This window comes from Ochotona princeps, chromosome 24 (genome assembly GCF_030435755.1).
Source record: "Ochotona princeps isolate mOchPri1 chromosome 24, mOchPri1.hap1, whole genome shotgun sequence".
Taxonomy (NCBI): Eukaryota; Metazoa; Chordata; class Mammalia; order Lagomorpha; family Ochotonidae; genus Ochotona; species Ochotona princeps.
In genome coordinates, this window is record NC_080855.1 from 26,504,929 (window position 1) to 26,532,856 (window position 27,928).

A 27,928-nucleotide genomic window follows, 5' to 3' on the forward strand; every position below is an offset into this window, starting at 1 on the left:
GAGCTGCATGCATATGGAGCATCTGGGACTCAAACCAACGCCCATATGGAATGCTAGCGTTGCAGGCAGCAGATTAATGTGCTGTGCCACAGCAAAGGTCCCAGGTACAGTGTGACCACTCTGCATGGACACACCTGAATCTCTACCTCACACCTCTCCCCAGTAGCAGGTTCTAGTTCACAGAGACCAGCAGTGGCTGCCCTAGCCTCTCACTGATGCTTTTGCAGTGCCTAGAAGGGGCCTGGTCGATTCTACTTCTGTTGTCAAGTAGTTCAGCAGAGTTGACCTTCACCAACACCCATGGAGTGGTCTCTGGCCTATCGGGCAAGGCTCCCCTGCGCATGCTCGAGTCCCACAGTTGCAGTGACTGGGTCTGAGATGCAGCCCCACCTCTTGATTCCAGCATCCACTCATTGCGTATCCTAGAAGGCAGAGGTGAGAGTCCATGCCACTGAATCTCTGGCATCCACACACAAGAACAGGATTGGGTTTCCAGCTCACGATTTCAGCCCTGCTCCAGGCCTCTGTTCAGTTGCCATTCTGGCATTGCATATCTCAGTTCTGGCTCCTGGGCAGGTAGGTGGCTGTGAGTAGTGCAAGTACTTGATTCTCTGCCACCCATGAGGGAGGCTAGGGATGTAATTCCTGGCTCCTGGCTTGGGTCTTCACCACATGTCTGGAGTGAATGACTAGATCAAAGGGCTTTCTCCCCTGGCACTTGATGGTTACCCTGGTAACTGGAGAAGGGCTAAGCTTGCTCCAGAGCCCAAACTCAGGCTGCAACAGGGAAGCACAGAATTCTGGCAGGCCCCAGAGGCAGTAGAATCACCGTGAAGAGCTGAAGCCACCCCCTCTTCAGCTTCCATGTCAGGGGGCGTTTAAAAGCCCTTTGCACCTCTCTTCCTGGCTCTTCTTCCTCTGTGTCCCTCTCCTTCACATCTCTCTTTCTGATACACGGGGAAGGGAAGCCCTTGACCATGGTTTCCTGGAATAAAGGCCATCTCAATTCATTTTATATGTTCAGCTGAGCTATTCTTTCCCTGGTGGTCGGCGAATCTTACAGCACTCTGTCACCCTGTGCCTCTCATACGCACAAATAAATACATGTCAAAAATAAACTTACATGTAACCGTAAAACCCTTATCACAGGAAACATAACTTGCAGTTCTAAAATATTAGCAAAGTTCTTGGGTTACATTACCAAAAGCAGCAAAGTGTTCCCACACACTTAGAGGCATTTAATAAATGTTATTTATCTGAACGGGGCACACATAGCATAATTACAGACAAGTTTCTCTCCAAAGTAGGGCCTTGTCTATATCCTTGTGGGTTCTGAGGGAGTCTCTCCCCAAAATCTGCTACTTTCACAGAAAGCTCCTTCTCTACCAGGTGCCCTCTACCCCTTCACCTCTGACCCCGCCACTTTCTAATCAACCTCACAAGACCAGGTGAGGCTCTTGGCCTCCAGGGTCAGTTCTACATCCTCTACCAGGTTCCCCCAGCTCCACAAAAAAAGCCCCACCCTGTCCCCAGAGAGGGACCCAGGAACCCCAAACCCCAGTGCTTGCTCACAGCCCCCCCCATGTACTTGGTGCCTCTGGCTCTTGGGGAAGAACTGAGAGAGGTTTATAGGACAGTGACTGTGACGGTCACAATGAATTTGATGACACAGACCTTGTGCTGACCTCGACATGTGCATCAGCGAAGGATCAATGTTGAGCACCTGCCAACAAAACCCTTGGGATGTGAAGGAGTTTACCAGTTGGGATATGGTCCTACCATCATCTCCTCAAGAGGGGCCTTCATTCTGCATCTGCATCCATGGACTGTCCAGAGCAGCCTGGGAGGTTGAGCTGAGAGCTGGGCTTGCAGGAACAAGAAATGCTGGGAAGAGTCTGTCTTGCACCCATGCAGTCCACCAGTCCCAGGAACTCCCACAAGAGGGACAGGTGCAGGAGCAAGCACTGTGTGCTCTGGGTCTGGGTTCCTCCCCTCCCGGCCTCTTGCAGGGCCCTGACCAGGCTCAGCTCCTGCCCTGTGGGTCCCCATCACCCTCACTGCGCCTCCTCCATCCTGCTCACCTTTTAATGACGACCACCCCACCCCCAGCCCCCCTCCCCAATCCATACTGACCCTTGGCAGTGCCTGGCTAAGCAGATGCCTTCCTTCACAGAGGGACAGGGAGAGACTTGTCCCAGGTCATGTGGTAGAGTCCTTTCTCCCTGGTGGGAGAATCAGGGTCCTGAGCCCCAATCCTAGGTACAACTCTGCAGCACGACAGGACAGGACAGGACAGGACAGGATGGGAGGGTTGGGTAGGGTGCAGTGCCTGGTCATGCTCACTTCCACCACAGGCTTTATTGGAGGGCAGAGGAGGGCAGCAGAGGGGTGGGGGCACCATGGGAAGGTAAGGCCAGGTCTAGCAGAGGGTGAGGTGGCTGGAGGCGGGGACACCACAGCTTTCCTTGTGCTCTTCAAACAGTCGCTGAAGGGCCTCCATGTAGAGCCTGTGGTAGTGGTCAACCTGCTCCTTAGTGGGTGCACTGAGCTGGGGCACGTGGATGGGGGCGCCCACTGCAAGGGAAGGAGGGAGACACAGGTGAGTCAGAGGCTGCTAGTGTCCACACTACCCTTGGCTGCTCCCTCCTGTGCAGGTGGGCACTCACCCACGGTGGTGATGGGTGTGGAAAGGGGCAACAAACCCCAGGAGTTGGGTGAGAAGAGACTGCGACCCCAGAAGATGCAGGGAGTAAAACCAAAGATTTTTTTGAAGATGACCTGACACAGGAACTTCCAGGAGTCTTTGGGAAAAGTCTTAGTTTTGAAGGTGTCATTCTCCCCAAATGAATACACAGGCACCAGGGACGCCCTGCAGAGACAAATGCCATAGTCAGGTCCTGGACTGACTCCCACAATGGGCACAGCAGGGGCTGAGTGCCCTTTCCTCCCCATCTCAACTGATGCCACTTCCCAGGCCTTTGGGAATGCACGACTGTGTCTGCACAGAATGTTCTGGAAGTCTCACCTGTATTGAGAAAGACCTGTGTAGTGGGCTTTCCACAGGTGCCTTCACACTCAGTGTTTGCACCTGCAGCCTTGGGGCAAGGCAGGCCCAGCCTAGTGGAGAGTGAAAGGTCAAGCCCAGGGCTGCCTCTGTGTGGGCTTGGGAAGAGAACCCAGGACCGCTAGGACAGGAAACTTCCTTGTGTCAATTTGGGCCCCACCTCCCCACAGGGAAGGGCTGACAGGTGCAGCCGGGATGCAGGCATAGTGCTTTCCTACAGGGACCTGGACGGCTGGATTAGGGGGAATGGCCCAGCCTGGGGAGCTGTTCCCCACTCACCCGTGCCTCAGTGCCAAGCGAACGAAGCCTTTGCGATTCAGGAGTTCCAGGCAGTTTTGCCCTGGGGCTGCATAGAGAGCCTCCTGGGCACCCCCAGGCACGATGACCACTGCCTGGCCGAGCTGGGCGGGAGACAGGATGAAGTCCAGGCTGGCACGGCTCACGGGTCGCAGTCCTGTGTCATGAGCGGGGGAGAGGGGTGCAGTCAGTACTGCCTGGAGCTTCCTGTTTCCTCACTTCACCCTTTAGCAGGGGAAGAGGGGTCCCAGGTCTCTGTACACTCTGACCAAGGGCTGTTTCCTCCCATTCAGTTGAGGCTCACCTAGAAGTATAATGAAATCCCGGAACCCTGGAATGTAGAAGAAACCATTCAGCATAGCTATCCAGGGCTGAATCCCTGGGAAGCGTCGGGAGAAGTTGTTGCTCTCAGTGAGGAAATTACAGAAGAGTCCAGTGCACGTGATTCCATGGGGATGGGCCCCTAGCACGTAGTTCTGGTTGGGGGGCAGTTCTGCCGTCTTCACCAGCTTGACACAGTTGAGCAGAAGGAAAGGAGGCAGGTATAGAGGATAGGTCACTGCTGGAGGTGCTGCCCTTTGCTCCAGCAGACCTCAGAGCTTGGTCAACCCCTCCACCCACTGCGCCTCTGTGTCCTTGGGCAGCAGGGCTCAGGCTGCAGGACAGGGAAGGGTGAGCAGGGGCAATGGCAGGGCATTGGGAGGGACAAGTTTGGAAGAGTTCCTGGGAAGGGTGACCCATCACCTTGATAGGAAAATAATCTCTTTGCTGTTTCCACATCTGCCAGGTCCTTAACCACTCCCACCGTCTTCCCCCTGAGGGCAGAGATCCGGGCGGCAGAATGCCTGAGGCAACCTCCCTGTCTCTCCCACCTGGAGCCCTGCCTGAGCTCACCTCGGCTGGGGGTGTTCCGGTCCAGGTAGAGCCACATCAGGTAGAGAACAGTTAGGGACCAGAGCCGCGTAAAGAGGAGGAAGATGAGAAGGATGGACCAAGGGCCTGGGGGGAAGTGAGAAAGAAGAGTGAGTTTTCTAGGATTTTCAACCTAGCCAGTCCTGGCTCCTACCTGCAGGGCATGTTGGGGCACGGCATCTCCTTGAGTGCTGCCCTAGCTCCTTTGCCCAGGAGTCCCATATAGCAGCACAGCCATGCACTCTGCACTCCATTTTCTTGGCATTCTTGCCTTCTCTCTCACCTAAGAACAGCACAGCCAGCACATAGTAGGCAGAGACCAGGGCTTCTAGCCACTGCTTCCGCAGGGTTTTCTTTGGGTGAGAGGGAGGTGGAGCTGTGGGGGAATCCATCCCAGCAGCTCCCTTTACCCTCAGGTGGCGTCACAGGTGTCCCCTATCCCAGTGTCCAGTGTGTGGCTGGGGAACTGCCTGCATATAGCCCCAGAGTCTCCAGGCACCTCTGAGACGGATCTCGAAGAATCCTGGGTCTGTCAGGCTGGGCTGGTCCTGGGAGGAGCTGGACTGGGGGTGGGATATGCAGGGGAGGGGCAGCACCTGGGTGTCCAGAGACTATGCAGGGAGGGAACAGAGGCTGGCCAGTCTGCTCACAGGGCCCCAGGCGTTGTTGGGCTGGTGCCCTAGAGCCCTCAGAGACTGGGCTGTGGAGCAGCCTGAGTGCTGAGCTCTTTGCAGATGTCTGTGAATGTTGGGGCTCCCTGGGCAGCCATTGCAGGCCTTGTTGGCAGTGCAGGCCTAGTGCACCAGTGTGGCCCTGGGCACAGGTAGCCTCTCCTTGTGCACAAGCCCCTGCACTGCCACAGCCCCTCCCAGCCTGCACCACTGCACTCTGTGTACTGTGTAGTTCTGGAAGGGCCTTGTGAAGGATGAGAAGGCTGGCTTCCAGGGCAGGGTGTGGTGCTGGGCTGCAGGGACCTTGGAGTTGCTCAGCGCTCCCATGGCTCTGTGGGTGCCCAGGGTGCCCTCCTGGCTCTGCTGCCCAGCACCGCATTTTGCACCGGGGTGGAACAATTGAGCTTAAATGACCTGGGCTGCTCTGGCTGGCAGCAGTGACCAGGACAGAGTTCAAGGCTCAGGTAGTAAGGGGGAGGGAGATTGAGCGGAAGACATCAGTTGAGGGAAGTGGGTCTGAGGTTGGAGGCTGTACTCATACACAGCTCAGAGCTTGGAAACAGCTCACCTTGGGCAAATTGTGGCCAGGGACTCACCAAGGGTCTGTTGGTGGGTAGCCCTGAAGGGCATCAGGTAGCCTTGGGGCTCAGGAATCACTGCTGCATTGCACTCAGTGGCTGGAGCCCCAAGCAGCAGGAAGTTGGGGCAGAGCTGTTTGCCCCAACTCAAAGGACAGAGTAGCTGGAACCAGTGAAGCCCTGGCCTTGGCCTCGCTGCTCCTCACGCTGCTCCTCACACTGCTCCTCACGCTGCTATGTTGGTGTCTGGGACCCTGGGGCTGGACAGCAGAAGGGCAAGCCTGGCCTTGGATAGGAGAGCAGACCTCGGAGACTCATAGCTGGGTGTGGGAAGATGAGAGGGAAAGTCCCTGCCCCCTAGACAGGAAGATGGAGACAGAAAGATGACGGTATTGAAGCTGGACAGAACCAAGTTAAAGGGCTTTGGGACAGGATCTGAACTAGAGACTGGATTCTGGGCCCAGGTCCCCCATTCCTTTCAGTCTGAATATGCCTCACTAAGGGACAGTGCTGAGGGCCACTAGTAGGGGAAGTGAAATAGGGACAGGGGAGGGACCAAGGCATCCCCAGCTGCATGCCAGGAGCAGTGACCTGCTCTGGGAATCCACAATGCCACCTGCGGCCACTCGGCTGAGTGGACACAGAGAGGACAGGCCATCATCCATACCTGCAGGTGCACTCACCCATGCCCCAGCACCAGGCGTACAAAGCCTTTGTGATTCAGGAGTTTGAGGCAGTGCTGCCGGCGGTGGGAGGTAGAAAAAAATTCCTGGCCTCCTGCAGTGACTACCACCGCCTGGCCAAGCCAGGACTGAAACAAAGTCCAGGCTGCGGCGGCTCATGGGATGCAGTCCTGTGACAAGAGGGGGGTTGGGGAGCAGCAGTCATCACATGAGAAGTAAGAGCCCAACCCTCTGTCCTGTCTTTGCTGGCCATTGCAGAATGGGACCAAAGTTCCAGGAAGATTCAGTGTTCTTGATGGGGCGGGGATCCTGGTGGTAGGGGCAACACTTAGCCAAGGCCTGTTTCCTCCCGTTCAACATGAGGCTTGGCTATAAACATGATGTAATCTTGGGACAGGGGGACACAAAAGATGCCAGCCAGGGTGGTCATCTAGGGCTGCAGCCCCAGAAAGCACTGGGAGAAGTTTTTGTACTTGACGAGAAAGTTATAGAAGGGTGTGGTGCTTGTGATTCTGTGGGGGGTGTGATCCCAGTAAGTAGTTCTGGTTGGGGGGGCAGCTCTGCCGTCTTCACCAGCCTGGCACAGTTGGGCAGGAGGGGAGAAGGAAGGCATAGAGGACAGGACACAGCTGGAGGTGCTGCCCTGTGCCCCAGCAGACTTCACAGCTCAGGATTCTGGGATGGGCTCAGAGTCTACCTCTCCACCCCCTGCCCTTCTGTGTCCTTGGGCAGCAGGGCTCAGGCTGCAGCACAGGGAAGGGTGAGCAAGGGACAGGGAGGGAGGAGAAGGGGGTAAGGGGAGGCATCTCTGGGAATGGTGACCCATCACCTTGATAGGCAAATAATCTCTTTGCTGTTCCCTCTTGGACAGTATATAAGCCACTTCCACTGTCTTCCCCTTGTAGGCAGAGATTCGGGTGGCAGAATGCCTGAGGCAACCTCCTCATGTCTCCCCTACCTGGGCTGACCTTGGCTGAGAGTGTCCCGGTCCAGGTTGATCCACATCAAGTAAAGGACACACAGAAACCGCAAGTGCTGCGGTCCTTTTGCCTTCCCAAGATGTGTGTGTGGGGGGGTCACTCTTCCTGCCAGAGACTCTTCTGGGTGGAGATCAACAGTGTGAAATGGGCACAGTTCTGACCTCAGCAGACAGAGCGAACTCAGCTGGACCGTTCAGTCAACAAAGCAGCAAGTAATCAAAGGTTGTGGCCTTGTGGCAGGTGTAAGAGAAGAGAAGGATCCTTGGGAGCGCGGCCTGAAATCCTGTCCTCCTCCTCCCTTTGGTCAGGATGCTCTCCAGGGTTGCTGGGCAGGCTCAGGGTCTGGTCTGCCATGAGAAGGAGGTGGAGAGGTGCCTTTAGAGATTGCCCCATCAGTAGAGAAATTGGATACTCTCAGCAAACTGCTGGGACCAGTTTCCTCTTCTTCCCCATACCCATAAAATCCATGCTTAGTGTCTCTGCCCCTTTTATATCTAATGTATCCTCTCCTTCTTCACCCTGGCTCATGCTGTGTAGGGCTAGGCAGTGATGGTTACCATGGTAACCATAGTAGGGTGGAGTTTGCCTCCAACCTGGTCCCAGGTGGCAACCTTGGAAGGGACGGCAGAATTCTGTCAGGTGCCTGGGGCCGTGAAATCACCGTTACACCAAGAAGGGACACAAATCCATATCCCCCCCCAACCAAATAAGGGCCGAGGAGACCCCCATTTCGACTTCTGTGTCAAGAGGGGTTTATAAAACCCCCTTGCGCATCTTTTCCTGGCTTTTCCATCTTCTGTGGCTCGGTCTGCTTTTCTGCTGCACGGAGAAGTGAAGTCCGTGACCACAGTTCCCTGAAATAAAACCGTTTAAATTCTTATTTGGCTGATATATACCTTCCTTGGTGGTCGGCAAATCTAACAGGCAGGACCCCAACAAGGAGGAGACCCACTGAGACAAGAGGGAGTGTTAAAGTATAGGTAAAATGCTATTGTTGGGCAGTGTGAGATTCCTTTGTACTGAACAACTGCTACTTTGCTAGGCCAGGAGGTGCCTGGACTTTGGGAGGATTCCGCTTTGGCAATAAATCTGTTCTTTGCTGCCTTACAACTTTGTAAAGGCAAGGGCACAGTTCTTCTCTGGTCCCAAAAACAAGAGGAAGATAAGAGTGTAAAAATGAGATGAGCCTTAAAGATAATAGGTATGGGAACGGAACAGGCTCCCTGTGCCTAAAGGCCATAAAACAATGAACATGTCTAAGGTTGTTACTTTTGATGTATTTCCCAACCCCAAAGGGCCTATATAAGCTACTGTCTTGGGCTGTTCGGGGTCCGACTGCCCGGCTTGGCTAGCCTGCGTGCCCCAAGTGCGGTCTGACCCCAGCATGCTGGCGCGATAAACTCTGTTTGCTGTTTGCATTACCAGTGAGACTCTTTGTCATTCTCTAGAAGTTGACTAGCTCGCACCCTGACGTCAGGGGGCTTTGGCCCGGACTCTAACAGGAGGGGCTGTACACAGGGGCACCCACAGCTCTGAGCAGTCCCCCTCTTGGCCTCACCCACTGGCTCTGGTCCCACTTTCATGTTTAACCTCTTTGCTGCCCTGCACAGCAGGCCCACCAAGGAAGGGAGGGGTCACAGGAGCCCCAGAAATGATCAGGGACGGGAGTGAAGGCCAACCCAGGGGAAGGTCTGAACTGTGCGCATGTGGGGAGAGTTAGCAGGCAGGGGAACAGGGCTCTGGTAAAGTGGATGTTAGGACGGGATGGTGGAAGTGACCCAGGCACTCTGAAAGCCCTGCCATTCCTCTGCACCCCACATTCCTGCAGTATTGGCGGCCTGTAGCCAAAGGCATTGGGTTGAGGTGAGGGTGAGGATCAAACGGAGGGACTGAGAGCAGGTGACCTTACTCAGAGGTAGAGTCCACACTTCTAGCTCACAGACCCTCCCCAGGAGTCCATTCAAGCAAAGCAGGTGGGACAGAGTTGGGGGATAAGGACAAGAGAGAGTACGAAAAGGAGATTGAAAGTCAGACAGGGAGGCGGAATCATCGAGGGAGGAGAGGAGAGCTGGAGGTGTAGGCAGGGATGCCCTGTGGCATCTGTCTGCGATGTGGGGATGGGGACAATAGCAGGAGCAGGAGGCGGAGAGGCAGAGTGCCGCAGGAAGCTGTGTGCAGGTGTCGCTGGGGAGGGGAATGATTGAGGACAGGACTGGGACTCATAAAAATGCCGTCACAGACCCAAGGTGGTCTCGACCCAGAGGTGGCCTCGCTGCGGACCATCCAATTCGGCTTGCAGTTCAGTAGGGGATTCCAGCGCCCTATAGGTGGAGCTTTGGGCAGCAGAGAGGAGTCCCAGGACTCGGGCAGCGACCAGGGTGGCTGAGTCCCTGGCTGGTGTCATCATTGCCGGTCCCCACCAACAGCAATGCTATTCTCACAAGGGGGCGGCTCCCATTGCCAGGAAATGGAGTCTGGATGTTGGGGAGGGTGCACCCTGCATTTTGACTGGTCAGGAGTCAGGTCTGTGCCAGGGCCACAGATGGTCACAGCTTGGGTCCAGGGCATGGAAGCCAGAGAAGGAAGCATTCTAGGTCCAGGTGGGCTTAGATGTTGCACAGCCCAGTGAGGTTTATTGTCAGCAGGTGGTGCTATTGATGCATGAGAGACCCAAACCTTTGCAACAGGAGCTGTGTAGGGAAAGCTTGCTACTGCCCTTACTCCCACAGCAGTGACAACATGGGAGGGACTGGGAGCAGATCCAGTCCCCAGTGGGCTCCAGCCCAGACGTCTGGGCTCCCCTGTCCCCACCTTAGAAGGACAAGGAGTCTCCCACAGAAGAGCCCAGCAGGTGCACAGACAGAACCAGGTATGGGACTGACTCTGGCTGGTGTGTGAGATTCCTTCTTCCCAGCTCTGAGAACTTGGACTAATCAGCTGCTCTAGTCCTGCCCAGCTCCCTGCCTGTAGCAAGTCTGGGTGAAGCAGGCATGACCCCCCAGGACTGGGTTGCTGTTACCCACCTGGGAGACCTGGGTTGAGTTCCCAGGCTGTCGTGGGGGCCAAGGCTCCCTGAAGCCTTCATGGGCCTTTGGGGGTGACCCAGAGGGTGGGAGTGCCCCATATCTCTGTCTCAGTCTCAGTGCCTCTCAAACAGAGAGCAAGGATATTTCCACAAAGAAAACCAAAGACTGCCATCAGGCCAAGCAGCTCTGAGCTGCCCAGGGGCCTCCCAGGGACCAGATCCCAGACTGGGACCCCAAGGGTAAGGCGTGTGAGCTGGTGCAACTCTCCCATCCCTGTCACTTCTGGAGGAATGGACCCTAATGTCCCATTTCTATTCCACACTACCCCCATCGGGTTTGCCAACAGTCAGTTGCAAGGACAGGGCAGGAGGAGGTCACCCTTGCTCGCTCTCCTGGCGTCCCCACCCCAGGCCCAGGAGAAGCCCCTGCAGCCTCCCTTGCCAGTATGGGGGATTTCACACCCCCAGGCCAAGAGGGGGAAGGGACATGATTCCAAGGGCAATCTCTAGTGACCACAACGCACTGCCCCAGGTGTGACCCAGGAGTTGGCAGGGCTGGAGTCGGCTCCCGGGATGAGGGAGCATTCTGGCCTGGACACTGCACAGAGAGGCTCCAGGAGCACCTTGGGGTGTTCCCACCAGTTCTTCCTCCCCAGTCCTGGAGTTCTGCGCCAAGGAGCAAGGGGTGCCACCGGAGTCAGACAATGCTGAGCTGAGCTTCCCATATGGTTTGGATCCCCTTAAACACCATGTGTGGGCATCAGTCCCCAAGGTGGCAGCACTGCATGGAGTGAGTGTGGAGAGCTGAGAACCAGGCCCTGTGCCAGGAGCTAACTAAGGAATTTAGAAGGGGCTGTGGGACCCAAACTCTTGTCTCTGTGTTATATTTTTTGTAAGATTATTTAATCATGTTAAAAGTGACTGTTACACACACACAAAGAGAGAGAGAGAGAGAGTGATCTTCCATCTACTCATTCACTCTGCATATGACTGCACGAGCCAGGGCCAGTTAAGTCCAAAAGCCAGGACCTCTATCCAGGTTCCCATGTCCATGTAAGGAACCAAATACTTGGGCTATTTGCTGCTGATTTCCCAGGCTATCTGCAGGGAGCTGGGTGTGTGATCCAGGTCCTGATGGGACTCAATCCCCCACTCTTCATGAAGGTGTGAGCAGAACCTGAGCTGACACAAGAGCCATGACCTTGAACCTGCAACGGGATTTCTCCAAGAGCCTGTGCCAGGTGCTGTCAGAGAGAGAGCAAAGCTGATGAGACAGATCTGCAACCATTATTCTCTCCCATCTGAACAAGTAACCCAGGAGTGATGACAGCAGCAGGAGTGTAGGAGTGTCCCCTGGCTCTTGGCCTGAGCCCAACTCTGTGCTAAGGCTTCCAGTCTTCATTCACTGAATTTCCACAGTAACCTAGGAAGTTGGGCCCACAGCTGGGCTAACAGGAGCTCTTCATGCCAATAAAAGGCACCTGGAGTCATTATTGGAGGATGGAACAAGGCAAGCGCGGGAGTAAGGACTCAGGTTTCCCCCGGGCGCCAGGCCTAGAGGAAGGTGAGGTGGGTGGAGGCAGAGATGCCACAGCTTTCCTTGTACTCCTCAAACAGTCGCTCCAGGGCCTCCATGTAGAGCCTGTGGTAGTGGTCAACCTGCTCCTCAGTGGGTGTGCACAGCTGGGGCACGGGGATGGGGGCGCCCACTGCAAGGGAGGGAAACAGGTGAGTCAGAGGCTGCCCTTGTCCACTCTACACCCATGATCACTCCCTGCTGTGCAGGTGGGCACTCACCCACGGTGGTGATGGGCGTGGAAAGGGGCAGCAGACCCCAGGAGTTGGGCGAAAAAAGACTCCGGCCCCAGAAGACACAGGGCGGAAAACCAACAATCTTCTTGAAGATGACCTGGAACACATACTGCCAGGAGCCTTTGGTGAAAGTCATGCTATTGAAGACATCATTCTCCCCAAAGGAATATGTGGGCACCAGGGATGCCCTGCAGAGAGACAGCAGAGTTATGGACAGGTCCTGGACTATCTGAAACTGGAACGCTGGGGGTTCTACGTTTCTGCTCTGACTTCCTGTTAACCTCTCCAAGTCATTTGGAAGCTCATCACTATGTGTGTACAGAATATTCCTGAAGGATGCCTCACCTGTGTTGAGAAATGCCTGTGCAGTGGGCTTTCCCCATGCACCTTCTCACTCAGGGTTTGCACCTGCAGCCCTGGGGCAAGGCAGACACACTGTTGGGTAGAAGTAAAGGTCAAGTCCAAGAATTTTTCTCTGAGACAGGAGTAGAGACCCATGGAATTCTATACAGGGGGCTTTGCTCTGTTTAACTGACCCTGCCCGGGTCAGGAGGCTGGAAGCATGGGAAATTGTGAATGCACAAGGTATTTAGTAGGCCATGAGGGGCTGACAAGTAAGTCCAATGTGTGATGTGAGTGTGATGCTCAGTTGTGGACACGCCAGCATCACCTGCAGGCATTCAGAGGGGTGGACACACAGAGCACAGCCCAGCATGGGGTCTCACAATCCACTCACCCATGCCTCAGTGCCAGGCGAACAAAGCCTTTGTGTCTCTTGAGTGCGAGGCAGTGTTGTCCTGGAGCCGTGTACAGGGATTCCTGGGCACCCCCAGTGACAATGACCACCGCCTGGCCAGGCTGGGGCTGAGACAGGACAAAGTCCAGGCTGTGACGGCTCACGGGTCGCAGTCCTGTGGCATGAGTAGGTGGGGAGCAGTCAGCAGTGCACCTGGGGTTCCTAGTCTTTCACCCAACCCTTTAGCACGGATGGGGGGGCCCCTTCTCCCTCCTCTCAACCCCATCCATCACTCTTTCCCTGCTCCTGCAGAGTGGACTCAGTGTTCAGGACAGGTGTCCTGGTCCCTTTCCCCCATGAGTCTCAGATTTCTGGAGGGAGCCCACTGGACAGGGGCTGTTCCCCCCATTAACTTTGCAGCTCACCAACAGCCATCATGTAGTCCCGGAAGACTGGTAGGTAGAAGAGGCCGGCCAGGGTGGCTAGCCAGGGCTGCAGCCCCGGGAAGCGCCGGGAGAAGCCGTTGCACTCAGTGAGGAAATTACAGAAGGATGCTGTGGTCATGATCCCATGGGGGTGAGATCCCAGCACATAGTTCTGGTTGGGGGGCAGCTCTGCCGTCTTCACCAGCTTTGCACAGTTGGGCAGGAGGAGAGCAGGAAGGGATAGAGAACAGGACACAGCTGGAGGTGCTGCCCTCTGTCCCTGCAGACCTAAGAGCTCAGTGTTCTGGGATGGTCCTAGGGTCCACCTCTCCACCCCTGCCCCTCTGTATCCTTGGGCAGCAGGGCTCAGGCTGCAGGACAGGGAAAGGTGAGCAGGTGCAGGGGTGGGGATGGAGGAGGGACAAAGCATTTCGTGGGAGGGTAACCATCACCTTGATAGGAAAATAATCCCTCTGATGTTTCCAGATCAACCAGGTCTTTAGCCACTTCCATTGTCTTCCCCCTGTGGACCAAAATCCTGGTAGCCGATTGCCTTAGACAGCCTCCTCATCTCTCCCCACCTCGAACCCTGCCTGAGCTCACCTTGGCTGGGGGTGTCCCGGTCCAGGTAGAGCCACATCAGGTAGAGGACAGTCAGAGGCCAGAGCCGCGTGAAGAGGAGGTAATATAGTAGAAGTGCAGCACAAGGGACTGGGGTAGGGGAGGAAGTAGCATGAGTCCCCCAGAACTGAATTTCTCAGCCCACTCCTCCTTCTGCATTCACATAGCACCTGGCGGAAGCATCTCCTTTGGCCTTGTCCCTGTGCCTTGGTCCAGGTGTTCCAGCCACCACACAGCCATCCTTCCTTCAGTCCCTCTGCCCTGGGCTGTCCCTAGGCACCCTGGCCTCCCCCTCCTCTCACCTAGAAACAGGAAAGCCAGCACATAGTGGAGGGCGCCCAGTGCTTCCAGCCATTGCTTCCGCAGGGTCTTGGTGGGGTGGGAGGGTGGAGGTGCTATGTGGATGTCCATCCCAGCAGCTGCCTCTTCCTGAAGGGTCAGGCCGGGTCTCAGGTGTCCCCTGTGTCAGTGTCCAGCATGTGGCATGGGTGCAGGCTTTACTTGAGCCCCCCAAATCTCTAATCTCTTCTGGAACTGATCTTAAATGTGCTGCATTTGTCAATCTGGGCTTGCCCCTGGGAGGAGCAAGGCAGGGGTGAATGTGTGCAGGGGGAGGAGGCGGTACCTGGGTCCTGCCCTAGATACTGGGAGGGGTCAAGTAGCTTGCCCGTATGCGCACAATCTCCAAGTGCAGACTGGCAGCAGGAGCCAACTGGAGACTGGACTGGACTGAGTAGGATGTTGAATAGTGACTTCTCGACTCTCCTTAAGAGCTACTGCTGGCCCTGAGGCCAGAGGGACTCTTCCCACTGATCGGAGAAATGCACAAATGCCCCATGATCACCCCCTCCTCATGCTTGCCTAGTGGCTGTCATGTGCCTAGGTGAGAGCCACTAGCACATGGACAGAAACAATCTAGCACACCTCACTCCTTGAGCTGCTAAAGAAATCATTCCCCATGGAGCTTGGGTTTTGCGTCTACCTGTGCCAGCTGTACCCTGCTGCTCTGGGGTGGCTACCTACCTGCCAGTAAAGCAGCACAACCAGAAGCCACTCCTACAGCTCAGAGCTGGAGGTCCATGCTCCACAAGACCCTCACAGTCAGCAACGGGCAGCAGGAAGCCCCAGTGGTCACGGACCATGCTCAGCTGGTACTCAGGGCTCCCATACCCAGCCCTGCCCTGCCCACTGTGTCCCAGAGCAGCTGGAGGCTCTAGCTCTCCTGGAAGGAAAAGATGGAAATCAAGGATGCCCTAGGGGAGTGAGATTTCTGCTCAGTCAGCTCAGGTGCACCCTGACACAGCTTCCCTTTACCCCTGCTCCAACAATGACTCACCTATCCCTTCTGAGAGTGGACCTGCTGGCTCAGGGCTCCGTGTTCAGCCTCGCTCAACCAGCACAACCCCTTGACGGCCCTAGGCTTGCACAGCAGACAGGCAGCTGGGTTTTGAAGGGAAGAGCAAGGAGGACACTGTGCAGGTAGTGCTGGGACCAGAAGTTGTTTCCTGGCCCCATCCATGTGGGAGGAGGGCGAGGCTCTCACCCGTGCCCATGAGCAGAGGTGGAGGTGGAGGTGGTGGTGGTGGAGTTGGGATTATCAGAGAGAGTAGGGACAGGCACAGCCCCAGGCCAGGTCCAGGTGGGAGAACCCCCAGGCCATAGGCCCTTTGCATCAGGACCACGTGGGGGCAGCAGTGTAACAGGAGGGTCCAGAAGGATGCCACTGAGCTAAGGGTGCCCACCCCTGCTGTCCTGGGACTGTGCCTGTTGGAGGTAGCCCCCGGTCTTTATCGAAGCCCCACCCCTCCCAGCACAGTAACCTCAGAATGATTCCTGTGGTGGCCATATCACCACGAACATGTATCTAGAGCACCCTGTGAGTTTCTTCTTGCCCAAGATTCCAGGCCAGCCAAGGATGCAGACCAGGGCTAGTGGGTATGGAGTGTGCACCTCTCAGAGATTCGGTTCAGGAGCAGAACTGGGGCCATGGACAGGGATTTGGAGGGGGCTGTGAGACCCCAACTATCTGTAAACCTGGTACTCAGTTTTTGTTTAAAAGATTTGTTTAATTATTTTGAAAGTTAAGGCTACATATATAGAGAGATCTTCCATCTGCTGAATCAGTCCACAAATGACTGTACGAGTCAGGGCCAGCTAAATCCAGCGGCAAGGACCTCCATCCTACTCGCATTTCAAGGCCTGCTCCTCACAGCATTCCTCACCACTCCTTGCTGACCCTGGAGGGTCTGTGGCTAAGCAGGAGCCTTTCTTCATAGAGGGACAGACTAGTCCCAGGTCCTGTGGCAGAGTCCTCTCTCCCTGGTGGGGGAATCAGGGTCCTGAGTGCCAATCCCATGTATGATTCTGTAGCATGACAGGACAGGAAGGTTGGGTAGAGCACTGTGTCTGAAGGTGCTCACTTCCACCACAGTCTTTATTAGAGGGTGTGGCAGAGCAGGAGCTGGGGTACTCAGGGCACAGGTTCAGGACTCCAGGAAGGTGAGGGCAGGCCTAGAGGAAGGTGAGGTGGGTGGAGGCAGAGATGCCACAGCTTTCCTTGTGCTCCTCAAACAGTCGCTCCAGGGCCTCCATGTAGTGCCTGTGGTAGTGGTCAACCTGCTCCACAGTGGGTGTGCATAGCTGGGGCACGGGGATGGGGGCGCCCACTGCAGGGGAGTGAGACACAGGTCAGTGCAAGGTTGCCCTTGTCCACTCTGCCCCCATGATCTCTCCCTTCTGCAGGTGTTCACTCACCCACGGTGGTGATGGGCGTGGAAAGAGGCAGCAGACCCCAGGAGTTGGGCGAAAAGAAACTGCGGCCCCAGAAGATGCAGGGCGGAAAACCAATGATCTTCTTGAAGATGACCTGGAACACATACTGCCAGGAGCCTTCTGGAAAAACTTTACTATTGAAGGTGTCATTCTCCCCAAATGAGTACACAGGCACCAGGGATGCCCTGCAGAGAGATTGGGATGGTTGGGTGCTGCACTGACCACTTCAATGGACACTTTATGGACTCAGATCACTCTTTAGTTCTCTCTTGGAAGCTCAAGATCATGTCTGTACAAAAGGTTCTGTAAGGATGCCTCACCTTTGTTGAGAAATGCCTGTGCAGCGGGCTTTCCACCTGCACCTTCTCACTCAGGGTTTGCACCTGTAGCCCTGGGGCAAGGCCAGCACAGCCTTGTGTTCAGGGAAAGGTCAAATGCAAGGGTTTGCTTTTGAGGCAGAGTCAGAAAGAGAACCCAGAGTTTCTCGTCCCACAGGCCTTGTTCTAATAAGTGGTCCTGCTTGCTGAGAGTGGAGGGAGGCTGGGACTTTGGCACCACACAGGGCAGACACCAGAACCTGAGGGGCTGACAAGTAAGTCCAATGTGTGATGTGAGTGTGATGCTCAGTTGTGGACACGCCAGCATCACCTGCAGGCATTCAGAGGGGTGGACACACAGAGCACAGCCCAGCATGGGGTCTCACAATCCACTCACCCATGCCTCAGTGCCAGGCGAACAAAGCCTTTGTGTCTCTTGAGTGCGAGGCAGTGTTGTCCTGGGGTTGTGTACAGGGATTCCTGGGCACCCCCGGTGACAATGACCACTGCCTGGCCAGGCTGGGGCTGAGACAGGACAAAGTCCAGGCTGTGACGGCTCACGGGTCGCAGTCCTGTGGCATGAGTAGGTGGGGAGCAGTCAGCAGTGCACCTGGGGTTCCTAGTCTTTCACCCAACCCTTTAGCACGGATGGGGAGCCCCTTCTCCCTCCTCTCAACCCCATCCATCACTCTTCCCCTGCTCCTGCAGAGTGGACTCAGTGTTCAGGACAGGTGTCCTGGTCTCCTCTGCCTCAGGAGTTTTGGATTTCTGGAGAAAGCACTCAGGCCAGGGGCTGTTCCCCCCATTAACTTTGGAGCTCACCAGCAGCCATGATGTAGTCCCGGAAGACTGGTAGGTGGAAGAGGCCGGCCAGGGTGGCTAGCCAGGGTTGTATTCCTGGATAGTGCTGGGAGAAGCCGTTGCAATTAGTGAGGAAATTACAGAAGACTCCAGTGCACATGATCCCATGGGGGTGAGATCCCAGCACATAGTTCTGGTTGGGGGGCAGCTCTGCCGTCTTCACCAGCTTTGCACAGTTGGGCAGGAGAGAAGGAAGGTATAGAGAACAGGACACAGCTGGAGGTGCTGCCCTCTGTCCCTGCAGACCTAAGAGCTCAGTGTTCTGGGATGGTCCTAGGGTCCACCTCTCCACCCCTGCCCCTCTGTATCCTTGGGCAGCAGGGCTCAGGCTGCAGGACAGGGAAAGGTGAGCAGGTGCAGGGGTGAGGATGGGACAAGAGGTAAGAGGTGACTCTGGGGTGGGTAACCATCACCTTGATAGGAAAATAATCCCTCTGATGTTTCCAGATCAACCAGGTCTTTAGCCACTTCCATTGTCTTCCCCCTGTGGACCAAAATCCTGGTAGCCGATTGCCTTAGACAGCCTCCTCATCTCTCCCCACCTCGAACCCTGCCTGAGCTCACCTTGGCTGGGGGTGTCCCGGTCCAGGTAGAGCCACATCAGGTAGAGGACAGTCAGAGGCCAGAGCCGCGTGAAGAGGAGGTAATATAGTAGAAGTGCAGCACAAGGGACTGGGGTAGGGGAGGAAGTAGCATGAGTCCCCCAGAACTGAATTTCTCAGCCCACTCCTCCTTCTGCATTCACATAGCACCTGGCGGAAGCATCTCCTTTGGCCTTGTCCCTGTGCCTTGGTCCAGGTGTTCCAGCCACCACACAGCCATCCTTCCTTCAGTCCCTCTGCCCTGGGCTGTCCCTAGGCACCCTGGCCTCCCCCTCCTCTCACCTAGAAACAGGAAAGCCAGCACATAGTGGAGGGCGCCCAGTGCTTCCAGCCATTGCTTCCACAGGGTCTTGGTGGGGTGGGAGGGTGGAGGTGCTGTGTGGATGTCCATCCCAGCAGCTGTCTCTTCCTGAAGGGTCAGGCCGGGTCTCAGGTGTCCCCTGTGTCAGTGTCCAGCATGTGGCATGGGAGTTGTCTGGATGGAGCCCCAGATTCTCCAGGTTTCTCTGAGGTTTAATTTGAACTGATCCTGGGTCTGTCAGTCTTAGCCAGCCCCTGGGAGAAGCAGGGCGGAGTTGGGGTGTGCAGAGAGAGGGGCGGTACCTGGGTCCTAGCAACTGTGCAGGGAGGATACATGCAACTGGTCAGCCCGCCCACGGTCTCCAGGTGCAGGCTGGTGCAGGAGCCAACTGGTGACTCGGCCGAGTAGGATGTTGAGTGATGATCTCTTGGGTCTCTTTAGGAGCCATCAACCCTTTGTGTCCAACAATACTTCCCCAGACCGCCCCCAGTTAGCACACAAATCTACAAATGCCATACGAGCTTCCCTCCTGATGGTTTCCCCTCACTCTGTAGAGGAGACTCCCTGGGGACAGATGCCTACCAGGCACCTAGGTGAGTGCCATGTGGTCACATTCAGGGAATTTAGCACAACTTGCTCTTTGAGCTGCTGTATGGGTTGCTCCACATGGACCTGCTCCTGGCTGGACCCTGCTGCCCTCCGTGTGTCCCTGTCCCCATGGAGGCAGGTCAGCCGAGACTGCAGTGACTAAGGTAGACTGGCAATTGGTGGACATGCAGAAACCTGGGCTGGTGCAGCAACTCCTCCGTCTCCTCCCTGGGTCCTTGACCCTTCCATCCCTCCTTCTTCCCAAAACACTGCAGGGTTCCCAGCATCCATTGGCCATCTCTGTTACAGGAAGCAGCAATCAGCTTGGCTGGTGCTGGGATCTACTTGCATCCCTGGCACACGGAGATCATCTTACCCCAAGAATGAGATCCATAGAGAGACAGGAGGGAGGGGCTGTCCATAGAGGCACCCACAACTCTGAGCCCCCGCCCCTCCTAGCCTAACCCACTGGCCCTGGTCCCATCCTCGTTTCCACCCTCTTTGCTCCCCGGCATGGCAAATACAGCTAGGAAGCAGGGTTCACCTGCTGTGACTCACAAGAGCCCAGGAAATGACCAGGGGCTAGGTGGGGTGAGGGATCTGATCTCTGTGTGGGGCAGGGCTTAGAATTCAGCAAGGATCTTGGATAGCAGGGTCTAGTGTGAAGGGAGAACTTTGGCTTGGAAACTTACCAGGAGCGCCTTGGGGTGCTGGAAAGACAATGTTGGCTTCCTTAATGTCCTCCCTCCCAGCACTGCTAGTCTTACTGTGCAGAGGTCCCCACTGCCTGCAAAGCCTGTCGGGAAGGCCTGGGAGTAGCTGCTGTGGCTCTTAGGAGTGGGCACTGTGGGCAGGGCTCCACATTCTTCCTGCACTGGACGAAGCACGCCTGCAATCCGCCTGATCAGGGGCTAAGACATTGACAGGCAGAACACAGCCCTTTTCTAACTGTGCAGTACTGGGAGGGTGGCAGGGATGGGGGAAGCTCCTGGGGTCTGCCTAGGACCTCCTGTGGGGGTTGCCCAGCTCTCACATATCCTCAGACCCTTTCCCCAGCAGTGTGTCCCTGTGCCATCTGCTTTTAGGTTGACAGCCTCAAAGGCTGGTGGGCTGATCCTGCTGGGTGTGGTCCTGAGTTAGGGGTGGAAGTTGGAGGTAGAGGGTTGTATTCCAGAGACCCATGCATGTGGGCACAGGGATGGAAGCTGGGAGGAGGAATTCTAGGCCCAGCTGGGACCAAAAGTCACTGACTGGTCTCTCAGGCCAGTGTTGGCTCCCTGACTGAACCTAATGTGGTTTGCTATTGGCAGGTGGTGTACTTGGTCCTTGGGGGTCTCCCTGCAAGACTTGGCTCCTTCTCACTGAACTCATGGGAGCCGTGAGTCATCCTCCCTGCCCTCCTGGGTGGTGGACAGGGTGTCTCTGCATCCAGGGACTCAGAGGATCTGGCCCTTGCTCTTTCCCCGTGTGTTTCTGGACCTCTTCCCCTCCACTGCTTCCCCTCTCTGACACTCGCACTGGGATTGGGGTTGAGCAGCTCTTGTGGGAGAGAGCAGAGAGGTAAGAAGAGCAAGGTAAAGACCAGCAAGAGGGAATCCTGTACCTGTGGGAGGCTTCACAACCTCATCAGTAGGCCAGCAGGAACCAGAGACCAAAGGGTAAAGTGATTGGCCCGAAGTTACACCAAGTCACGGAGCCAGTGGGAGCCTCAATGCACTGCCATCCTCCCCCCACCAATTGCAGCAAGAACTGGAACATCCAGCACCAGTCAGAAGGCAGGTGTCACAGCTGCTGAGTCCCAGGCCTCAGTTTCCTCATCTGCACAGGGACTGCCCTTTCTGTGCAGGAAGGATTGAATAGAGCCAGGAATGTATGTAGCAGGTGAAGCCACTGCCTGCAAGTGCTACATTCCCATGAGGGTTCCAGTTCAAGTTCTGGCTGCTCTGCATCCCATCCAGCTCCCTGCTGCTGGTCCTGAAAGGCAGGGGAAGACGGCCCTGGTGCTTGGTATTCATGAGATGGAGAGATATTAATGGTTTCAGAGCTGTCTATCAGCTCTTCTCTCTGTATCAGCACCTGGCACAGGTTCATGGTGGAGAAATCATGTTGCAGGTTTAAGGTCATGGTTCCTGTGTCAGCTCAGGTTCTGCTCACACCTTCACGCAGAGTGGAGGATCAGAGTCCTGTCAGGACTTGGATCACACAGCTCTTTGCGTCTGGTCTGGGAAAGAATGCGAGATGGCCTGAGTGTTTGGGTTCTTTTTTTTTTTTTTTTAAGATTTATTTATTTTTATTGGAAAGGCAGATATACAGAGAGGAGGAAAGACAGAGAGGAAGATCTTCTGTCTGATGGTTCACTCCCCAAGTGAGCGCAACATTTGGAGCTGAGCCAATCCGAAGCCAGGAGCCAGGAGCTCTTCCGGGTTTCCCACGTGGGTGCAGGGTCCCAAGGATTTGGGCCATCCTCAACTGCTGTCTCAGGCCACAAGCAGGGAGCTGGATGGGAAGCAGGTCCACTGGGATTAGAACCGGCAACCATAGGGGATTCCAGCGCGTGCAAGGAGAGGACTTTAACCACTATGCTATTGCGCCAGGCCCGTGTTTGGGCTTCTATGCCCATGTGGGAGACCCAGTAGAAGCTCCTGGCTCCTGCACCCACATGGCCCCGCTCTGGCTGTTGCAGACATTTAGGGAGTGAGAGAGAGGTAAATGGAAGATCTCACTCTCTGTATCTGACTCATAAGTTTGCAATTCAAATAAATAAAATTTTCTTTAAATATCAGTTTCCCGTACTAAGACAAGATAAACAACTGGAGTGAAATGTCATGAAACAATCCAGGCATCAAATATAACCCAGTCTTGATTTATGCTGTTCTGGCTTCATGGTAATGGTTTCCCATCTCTAATGCTTTGCAATCAACATAAATATTCTATCAGCTCATAGTTAAAAATGTATACATCCCTAACAGATAAAGACTTGGCACAGCTGTAGTGTGGAGGGGTGGCTGTGCTTGGCCGTGTTCAAGTCCAGCACAGCCTTTATTGGAGGGCAGAAGAGGGCAGGAGATGGCGGGCTCAGATTCAATGGGCAGGTGAGGGCAGGCCTAGCGGAAGGTGAGGTGTGTGGAGGCGGGGACACCACAGCTTTCCTTGTGCTCCTCAAACAGTCGCTCCAGGGCCTCCATGTAGAGTCTGTGGTAGTGGTCAACCTGCTCCTCAGTGGGTGCACTGACCTGGGGCACGTGGATGGGGGCGCCCACTGCAGGGGAGAGAGACACAGGTGAGCTGGAGGCTGCCATGCTGTTTGTACCACCCATAACCATTCCCTTCTGCAGGTGTTCACTCACCCACGGTGGTGATGGGCCTGGCAAGGGGCAGCAAACCCCAGGATTTGTGCTTGAAGAGACTGCGGCCCCAGAAGATGCAGAAAGTTAATCTAGTGAACTTCTTGCAGATGATCTGGGACAGGTGCAGCCAGGAGCCCTTGGCAAAAATCTTAGTTTTGAAGACATCATTCTCCCCAAATGAGTACACAGGCACTAGGGATGCCCTGCAGAGACAAATGTCATGGGCAGGTCCTGGATTGACCCCTATAATGGGTACATCAGAGGTTGGGGGGATACACTTCCCTCCCCAGCTCAACTGATGCCACTTCCCAGGCCTTTGGGAATGCACGACTATGTCTGCACAGAATGTTCTGGAAGGAAGTCTCACCTGTGTTTAGAAAGCCTATGTAGTGGGCTTTCCACAGCCACCTCTAACTCAGTGTTTGCACCTGCAGCCTTGGGGCAAGGCAGGCCCAGCCTAGTGGAGAGTGAAAGGTCAAGCCCAGGGCTGCCTCTGTGTGGGCTTGGGAAGAGAACCCAGGACTGCTAGGACAGGAAACTTCCTTGTGTCAGTTTGGGCCCCTCCTCCCTACAGGGAAGGGCTGACAGGTGCAGCCGGGTGTGGGTGCAGTGCTCGCCTACAGGGACCTGGACAGCTGGATTAGGGGAGAACAGGCTAGCATCTGTGCCTGTACGTCCACTTACCCATGTCTCAGTGCCAAGCGAACGAAGCCTTTGCGATTCAGGAGTTTGAGGCAGTTTTGCCTTGGAGCTGCATACATGGCCTCATGGGCACCCCCGGGCACGATGACCACCGCCAGGCCAACCTGGTCCTGAGACAGGATGAAGTCCAGGCTGGCACGGCTCACGGGTCGCAGTCCTGTGTCATGAGCAGGTAGGGAGCAGTCAGTACTGCCTGGAGTTTCCTGTTGCCTCACTGCACCCTTTAGCAAGGGAAGAGGGGACCCCAAGTTTCCATCCTCATCTGTCCATTGTAGAGCCTGAGCAGTGTTCAGGACAAGTTCAGTATCCTCTGTGGGGGTCTTATTGGGGCAAAGGGAACACTCGATCAGGCGCTGCCTCCTCCCCGTTCAGCCTGAGCCTCACCGCCAGCCATGATGTAATCCCGGAAGACGGGAAGGTAGAAGAAAAAGTTGAGCATGGCTATCCAGGGCTGAATCCCTGGGAAGCGTCGGGAGAAGTTGTTGCTCTCGGTGAGGAAATTACAGACAAGTCCGGTGCTCATGATTCCATGGGGATGGGCCCCTAGCACGTAGTTCTGGTTGGGGGGCAGTTCTGCCGTCTTCACCAGCTTGACACGGTTGAGCAGAAGGAGAGGAGGGAGGCATAGAGGACAGGACACAGCTGGAGGTGCTGCCCTCTGTCCCTGAAGACCTCAATGCTCAGGTTCCTGGGATGGGTTCATGGTCAACCCCTCCACCCCTGCCCCTCTGTGTCCTTGGGCAGCAGGGCTCAGGCTGCAGGACAGGGAAGAGTGAGCAGGGGAGGGAAGAGAGGGGGGTTTAGAGGGGAGGGGATATCTCTGGGGAAGGGGACCATCACCTTGATAGGAAAATAATCCCTTTGCTGTTTCCATATTCTCCAGGTCTTTAGCCATTCCCACCGTCTTCCCCCTGGGGCAGACATCGGAGTGGTAGAATGCCCAAGACAGCCTCCCCATCTCTCCCCACCTGGAGCCCTGCCTGAGCTCACCTTGGCTGGGGGTGTCCCGGTCCAGGTAGAGCCACATCAGGTAGAGAACAGTGAGAGACCAGAGCCGCGTGAAGAGGAGGTAGATGAGAAGATAGATGGGGCAGGGGGCTGGGTGAGAAGCAAGCCATGAGAAAGGTCTCTGGGACCTCATTTCTTCCACCCAGCCACCTTCACCCCCATAGAACATCTGTCAGGGTCCCTGCTGTTCCCATTGGTACACCCAGGCCTCTGCCAGGCTCCTCTGTCCTGGCACCTCCCAGCACCCCCTGCCTCCTCCATTCCCCCACCATGTCACCTAAGCACACTATTATCACATGGAAGAAGGCGCTGAGAGCTTCCAGCCGCTGCTTCTTCAGGGTCTTGGTGGGGCAGGTAGGCCGAGGTGCTGTGGAGACATCCATGCCACTGGCTCCCTCTCCCAGTGTCCAGTGCATAGTGGAGGAGATGCTTGGACAGAGCCAGATGTCTTCAGCCTCCTCTGAGACTGATCTTACAACATTCAGAACCATTAGATCTTGGCTTGCTCCTGGGAGTGGCTGGGAATTTGGAAAGGGGTGTGCATCTGGATACTGGGGCAGCTGAAGGAGGAAGTGGATGAACAGCCACACAGGCCTCCCACTCGTTCTGGGCATGGAGTGGTGCCAGGAGGTCAACTCTGACCGGACAACGTTGGCCTCAGTGCTGACCTCTCTGTGGGCCTCTGGGGTGCCCCAGAAGACCCCTGCCTTCTGCACAGGAATTTACTGCAGGTCTCTTCTCACCCATCAGTTCTCTTCCTTGTCAGCTAGAGGACTCAATGGGGTCAGGTGTCAGGGCTCACGTGGGTGAGGATCAGGTGCCTGTTCTGGAGACATGCAGTTGCCTAGTGTTCCTGGAACAGCATGAGAGCTTGCTTGCGGAGTGTGTTCAGAATCCTCCACCTGTACGGGGGCTGGGCTGCTGGCACCGGGATCACAGACCCCTTTGAGGGCAATACCGGACACAAGGCAGGTGCCCAAGTGTGGCCAGAGTCAGCGGGTGTAGTGACAGGGCTTCCTGGGTTCTTGCCTGCACCATGGCCTTCCCACCAGCCACTACTGCTTATGGAAGTCACTCTTTCAGCAAAGCCCGACACCCCAGCCTCTGTCCCATGCTCTCCCAGTTCTGATTAAACACTAGGTAAGTGGCCAGTGGCAGGGTCAGTGGGAACCATAGGCAACTGGGAGGACAAAGCATGGGATGGTCCTGGAGCATCTCAGTGGCATGGCAGGTGGTGGAGACTGCGCAAACCAGACCCGGGCTTGCTGTTCAGTTCCACGGGGAGACCCGGGTGTTTGAAAGGGACGTCAGCATCCCAGGGGGCAAAGCTAGGGTGTGTTGGAGAGCGAGACTTGGGGGTCATTGTAGCCAATGGCAATGCTTGGGCAGAGATCCCCAACACAGTTTGTCCAGTAGGGGAGAGCCAAAGCAACTGGAGGGTCAGGACCTAACGGAGGCGGAGCTGGTGGGGGGAAGGCTTCTGGCCTAGGTAACTGGGTGCGGAGTGTTCAGTATCTGCTTAGTTCTTGCTCACCCCTAGGACCTCTATCTCCATCCAGGGACTGTCAGTGCCTGGAAACAGATAAGGGTGGCCTGGGACCCAGGGGATGCAGCTCCCCACTCAAGCCGCTAATGAGCTAGCCAATGCCTGGTACAGGGCTCCCCACCCTGCCTGCACTGGACAATGGGTAGCTGTAGTTGCACCGGTCAGGAGCCAGGACAGTGACAAGCATAGCCCTTTACTAACTGTTCATTGCTGTGCAGATGATGAGGGCTGGGGGAAGGTTCCTGGAGTCAGCCCAGGATCACCTGCAGGGGCCGCCCTGCTCTCACGTGTCCTCCGTCTTCTGCCCCCGCAGTGTGTCCCTCTGCCATCTGATTCTAGGTCCATAGTCCCATATGTAGATGGGCTGATCCTGCTGGGTGCAGTGTGATGGGGAAGGAGTTGCGGGGTTCATGTCCTGGAGGCCCCCACGTGGCCACAGCATGGGTTGCAGGCATGAAGCTGAAGCAGGTGGGCCCAGAAGCCACTGACCAGTCCCTTGGCCTCTTCCTGTGTCATAACTCCCCTTCTCTGACTTCCGGAAGTGGTCACACTCCACCTTTCACCCAAGTGCAGGGGTGAGTGTTCATTAAGTTCCAGATTCCCAGGGTGAGAAAAGCCACTATTGGCAAAAGGGAGAGACAATCACCTTGTAACCACTCCCCTTTTCCCTGAAGCCCTGCCCTCTGCAACCTGAATTTCGTAGATGGGTCCAACATCCGTCTGCTTCTAACCTCTGCACACCTGTCAGCTCCATGACAGATCCAGGTGCAGTTCTGAGCTCCTGGATTCAGTCTGGCTTATCCCTATCAGTTGGAAGCATTTGGGAAGGGGAGCACAGCAGATGGGAGGACTTTGAAATTTCTGTCTTTCTCTCTCTTGCTCTGCCTTGAAAAACAAAACAAACGGAGGCGTCAGTGCAGGTCTCCCAGCTCCCCAGGTTCCTGCCCAAGGGCCTGGCTTCTTACCCAGATGTTTGTGTCATGATGTTCTGGGGTTGTGACAACAGACAAGTCACAGAACTGGAAGGGGCAGATGCAGAGCCCACAGGGAGGCGTGATGCAGAAACCAAGGTTGAAGACCAGAGAGCCTGAGGACTGTCTCAGTGAGGACAGCCACCCCCGAGCTCACCTGTCTGCAAGCCCCTACCCCTCCAGCCACCGACCAGGGCCTGGACCAGCTCGCTTCACTGCTCCAAGGCTCAGTCTCTGTGTGTTTGCTTTTTTTTTTAACTTTAAAAAAATTTTTTTCATGAAGGCACAACCCAGATGAGTACCTGCACATGAAACATACAGCCCATATCTGCACAGATGGGATACTCACAGGATCCTCGTGAGAGGAGCCTGGGATGCAGGGAGCTGATGGTGTGGGACAGGGAACAGGCATCTTTGTGAGAACTTCCCACTGCCTTCCACGAGCCACCCCTGTGTTTCTCCTCTGTGCGCCCACCCAGGAGCACTGGAGAGGTTCTAGAAGACTTGTTAGAGGGCGAGGAGGGAGGTCAGTGCTGCAGAGACCTGGGGGCGGGGTAGGGGATAGGCTTCAGTTGTAAGTTGAGGGTTGGGTCCAACACACCACAGGTTAAGAGGAGAATCTCATGGGTCCAGTGCCACCCCCATCCCCACATCACCTGTGCGGACCCGAATATACCTTGAGATCTCTCACCTCCTCCAACCCTGTTCATTGTGTTGGGTACCCCCAGGGTGTTGGATGGAGTCTCTAAGCTAAAGGTGGTGTGGGCACCCCATCAAATCACCGACCTTAAGAAGCATGTTGCGCCAGAGGCAGCTCACCTCGGCTGAGGAAATACTGTGGTCACATGCCTACACTCCCTGGTGATAATCAGAATCTAGATGTCTGGCCTGCTGCTCTGTCACAAGCACTTGGCAGCAGACATCCTAGTCCATGGCTCAGCTTAACCTCAGAGGCTGCCTGCTATTTCTGGTTATGTGACAATCAGTCAGGCGCGGCTCAGCTTCCCTTGGTGTAGCCTCCTCCTTGACTGTAGGTGGTCCCTTCCTGAGACCCTCACAGCCCTGGCCAGTGTGCATCTGCACAAAGGACCTGCCTCTTGTGCAGATGG

At 55.7% G+C, this 27,928-nt stretch overlaps 4 protein-coding genes across 4 annotated transcripts; all 4 read right to left on the minus strand.

Moving 5' to 3' along the window:
• Positions 1–2,419: 2,419 nt before the first annotated feature.
• On the minus strand, positions 2,420–4,750 carry LOC101526296 (2-acylglycerol O-acyltransferase 3-like). The gene is made up of 7 exons (XM_058680482.1): positions 4,557–4,750; positions 4,256–4,360; positions 4,106–4,176; positions 3,666–3,870; positions 3,344–3,518; positions 2,667–2,869; positions 2,420–2,574 (listed from the first exon to the last, which is right to left on the minus strand). Exons 1-7 carry the CDS (start codon positions 4,663–4,665, stop codon positions 2,420–2,422), a joined length of 1,023 nt encoding a protein of 340 aa, XP_058536465.1. The 5' UTR covers positions 4,666–4,750.
• A 7,014-nt stretch (positions 4,751–11,764) lies between these two features.
• On the minus strand, positions 11,765–14,215 carry LOC105942677 (2-acylglycerol O-acyltransferase 3-like). Its single transcript, XM_058680483.1, has 7 exons — positions 14,107–14,215; positions 13,787–13,894; positions 13,636–13,706; positions 13,184–13,388; positions 12,759–12,933; positions 12,008–12,210; positions 11,765–11,919 (listed from the first exon to the last, which is right to left on the minus strand). The coding sequence occupies exons 1-7, from the start codon at positions 14,213–14,215 to the stop codon at positions 11,765–11,767; spliced, it is 1,026 nt and encodes a 341-aa protein (XP_058536466.1).
• A 2,100-nt stretch (positions 14,216–16,315) lies between these two features.
• Positions 16,316–18,747, minus strand: LOC101524852 (2-acylglycerol O-acyltransferase 3-like). The gene is made up of 7 exons (XM_058680484.1): positions 18,639–18,747; positions 18,319–18,426; positions 18,168–18,238; positions 17,716–17,920; positions 17,291–17,465; positions 16,559–16,761; positions 16,316–16,470 (listed from the first exon to the last, which is right to left on the minus strand). The coding sequence occupies exons 1-7, from the start codon at positions 18,745–18,747 to the stop codon at positions 16,316–16,318; spliced, it is 1,026 nt and encodes a 341-aa protein (XP_058536467.1).
• Positions 18,748–22,342: 3,595 nt separating this feature from the next.
• On the minus strand, positions 22,343–24,685 carry LOC101533335 (2-acylglycerol O-acyltransferase 3-like). The gene is made up of 7 exons (XM_058680975.1): positions 24,580–24,685; positions 24,285–24,392; positions 24,135–24,205; positions 23,679–23,883; positions 23,277–23,451; positions 22,593–22,795; positions 22,343–22,504 (listed from the first exon to the last, which is right to left on the minus strand). The coding sequence occupies exons 1-7, from the start codon at positions 24,683–24,685 to the stop codon at positions 22,350–22,352; spliced, it is 1,023 nt and encodes a 340-aa protein (XP_058536958.1). The 3' UTR covers positions 22,343–22,349.
• Positions 24,686–27,928: the final 3,243 nt, after the last annotated feature.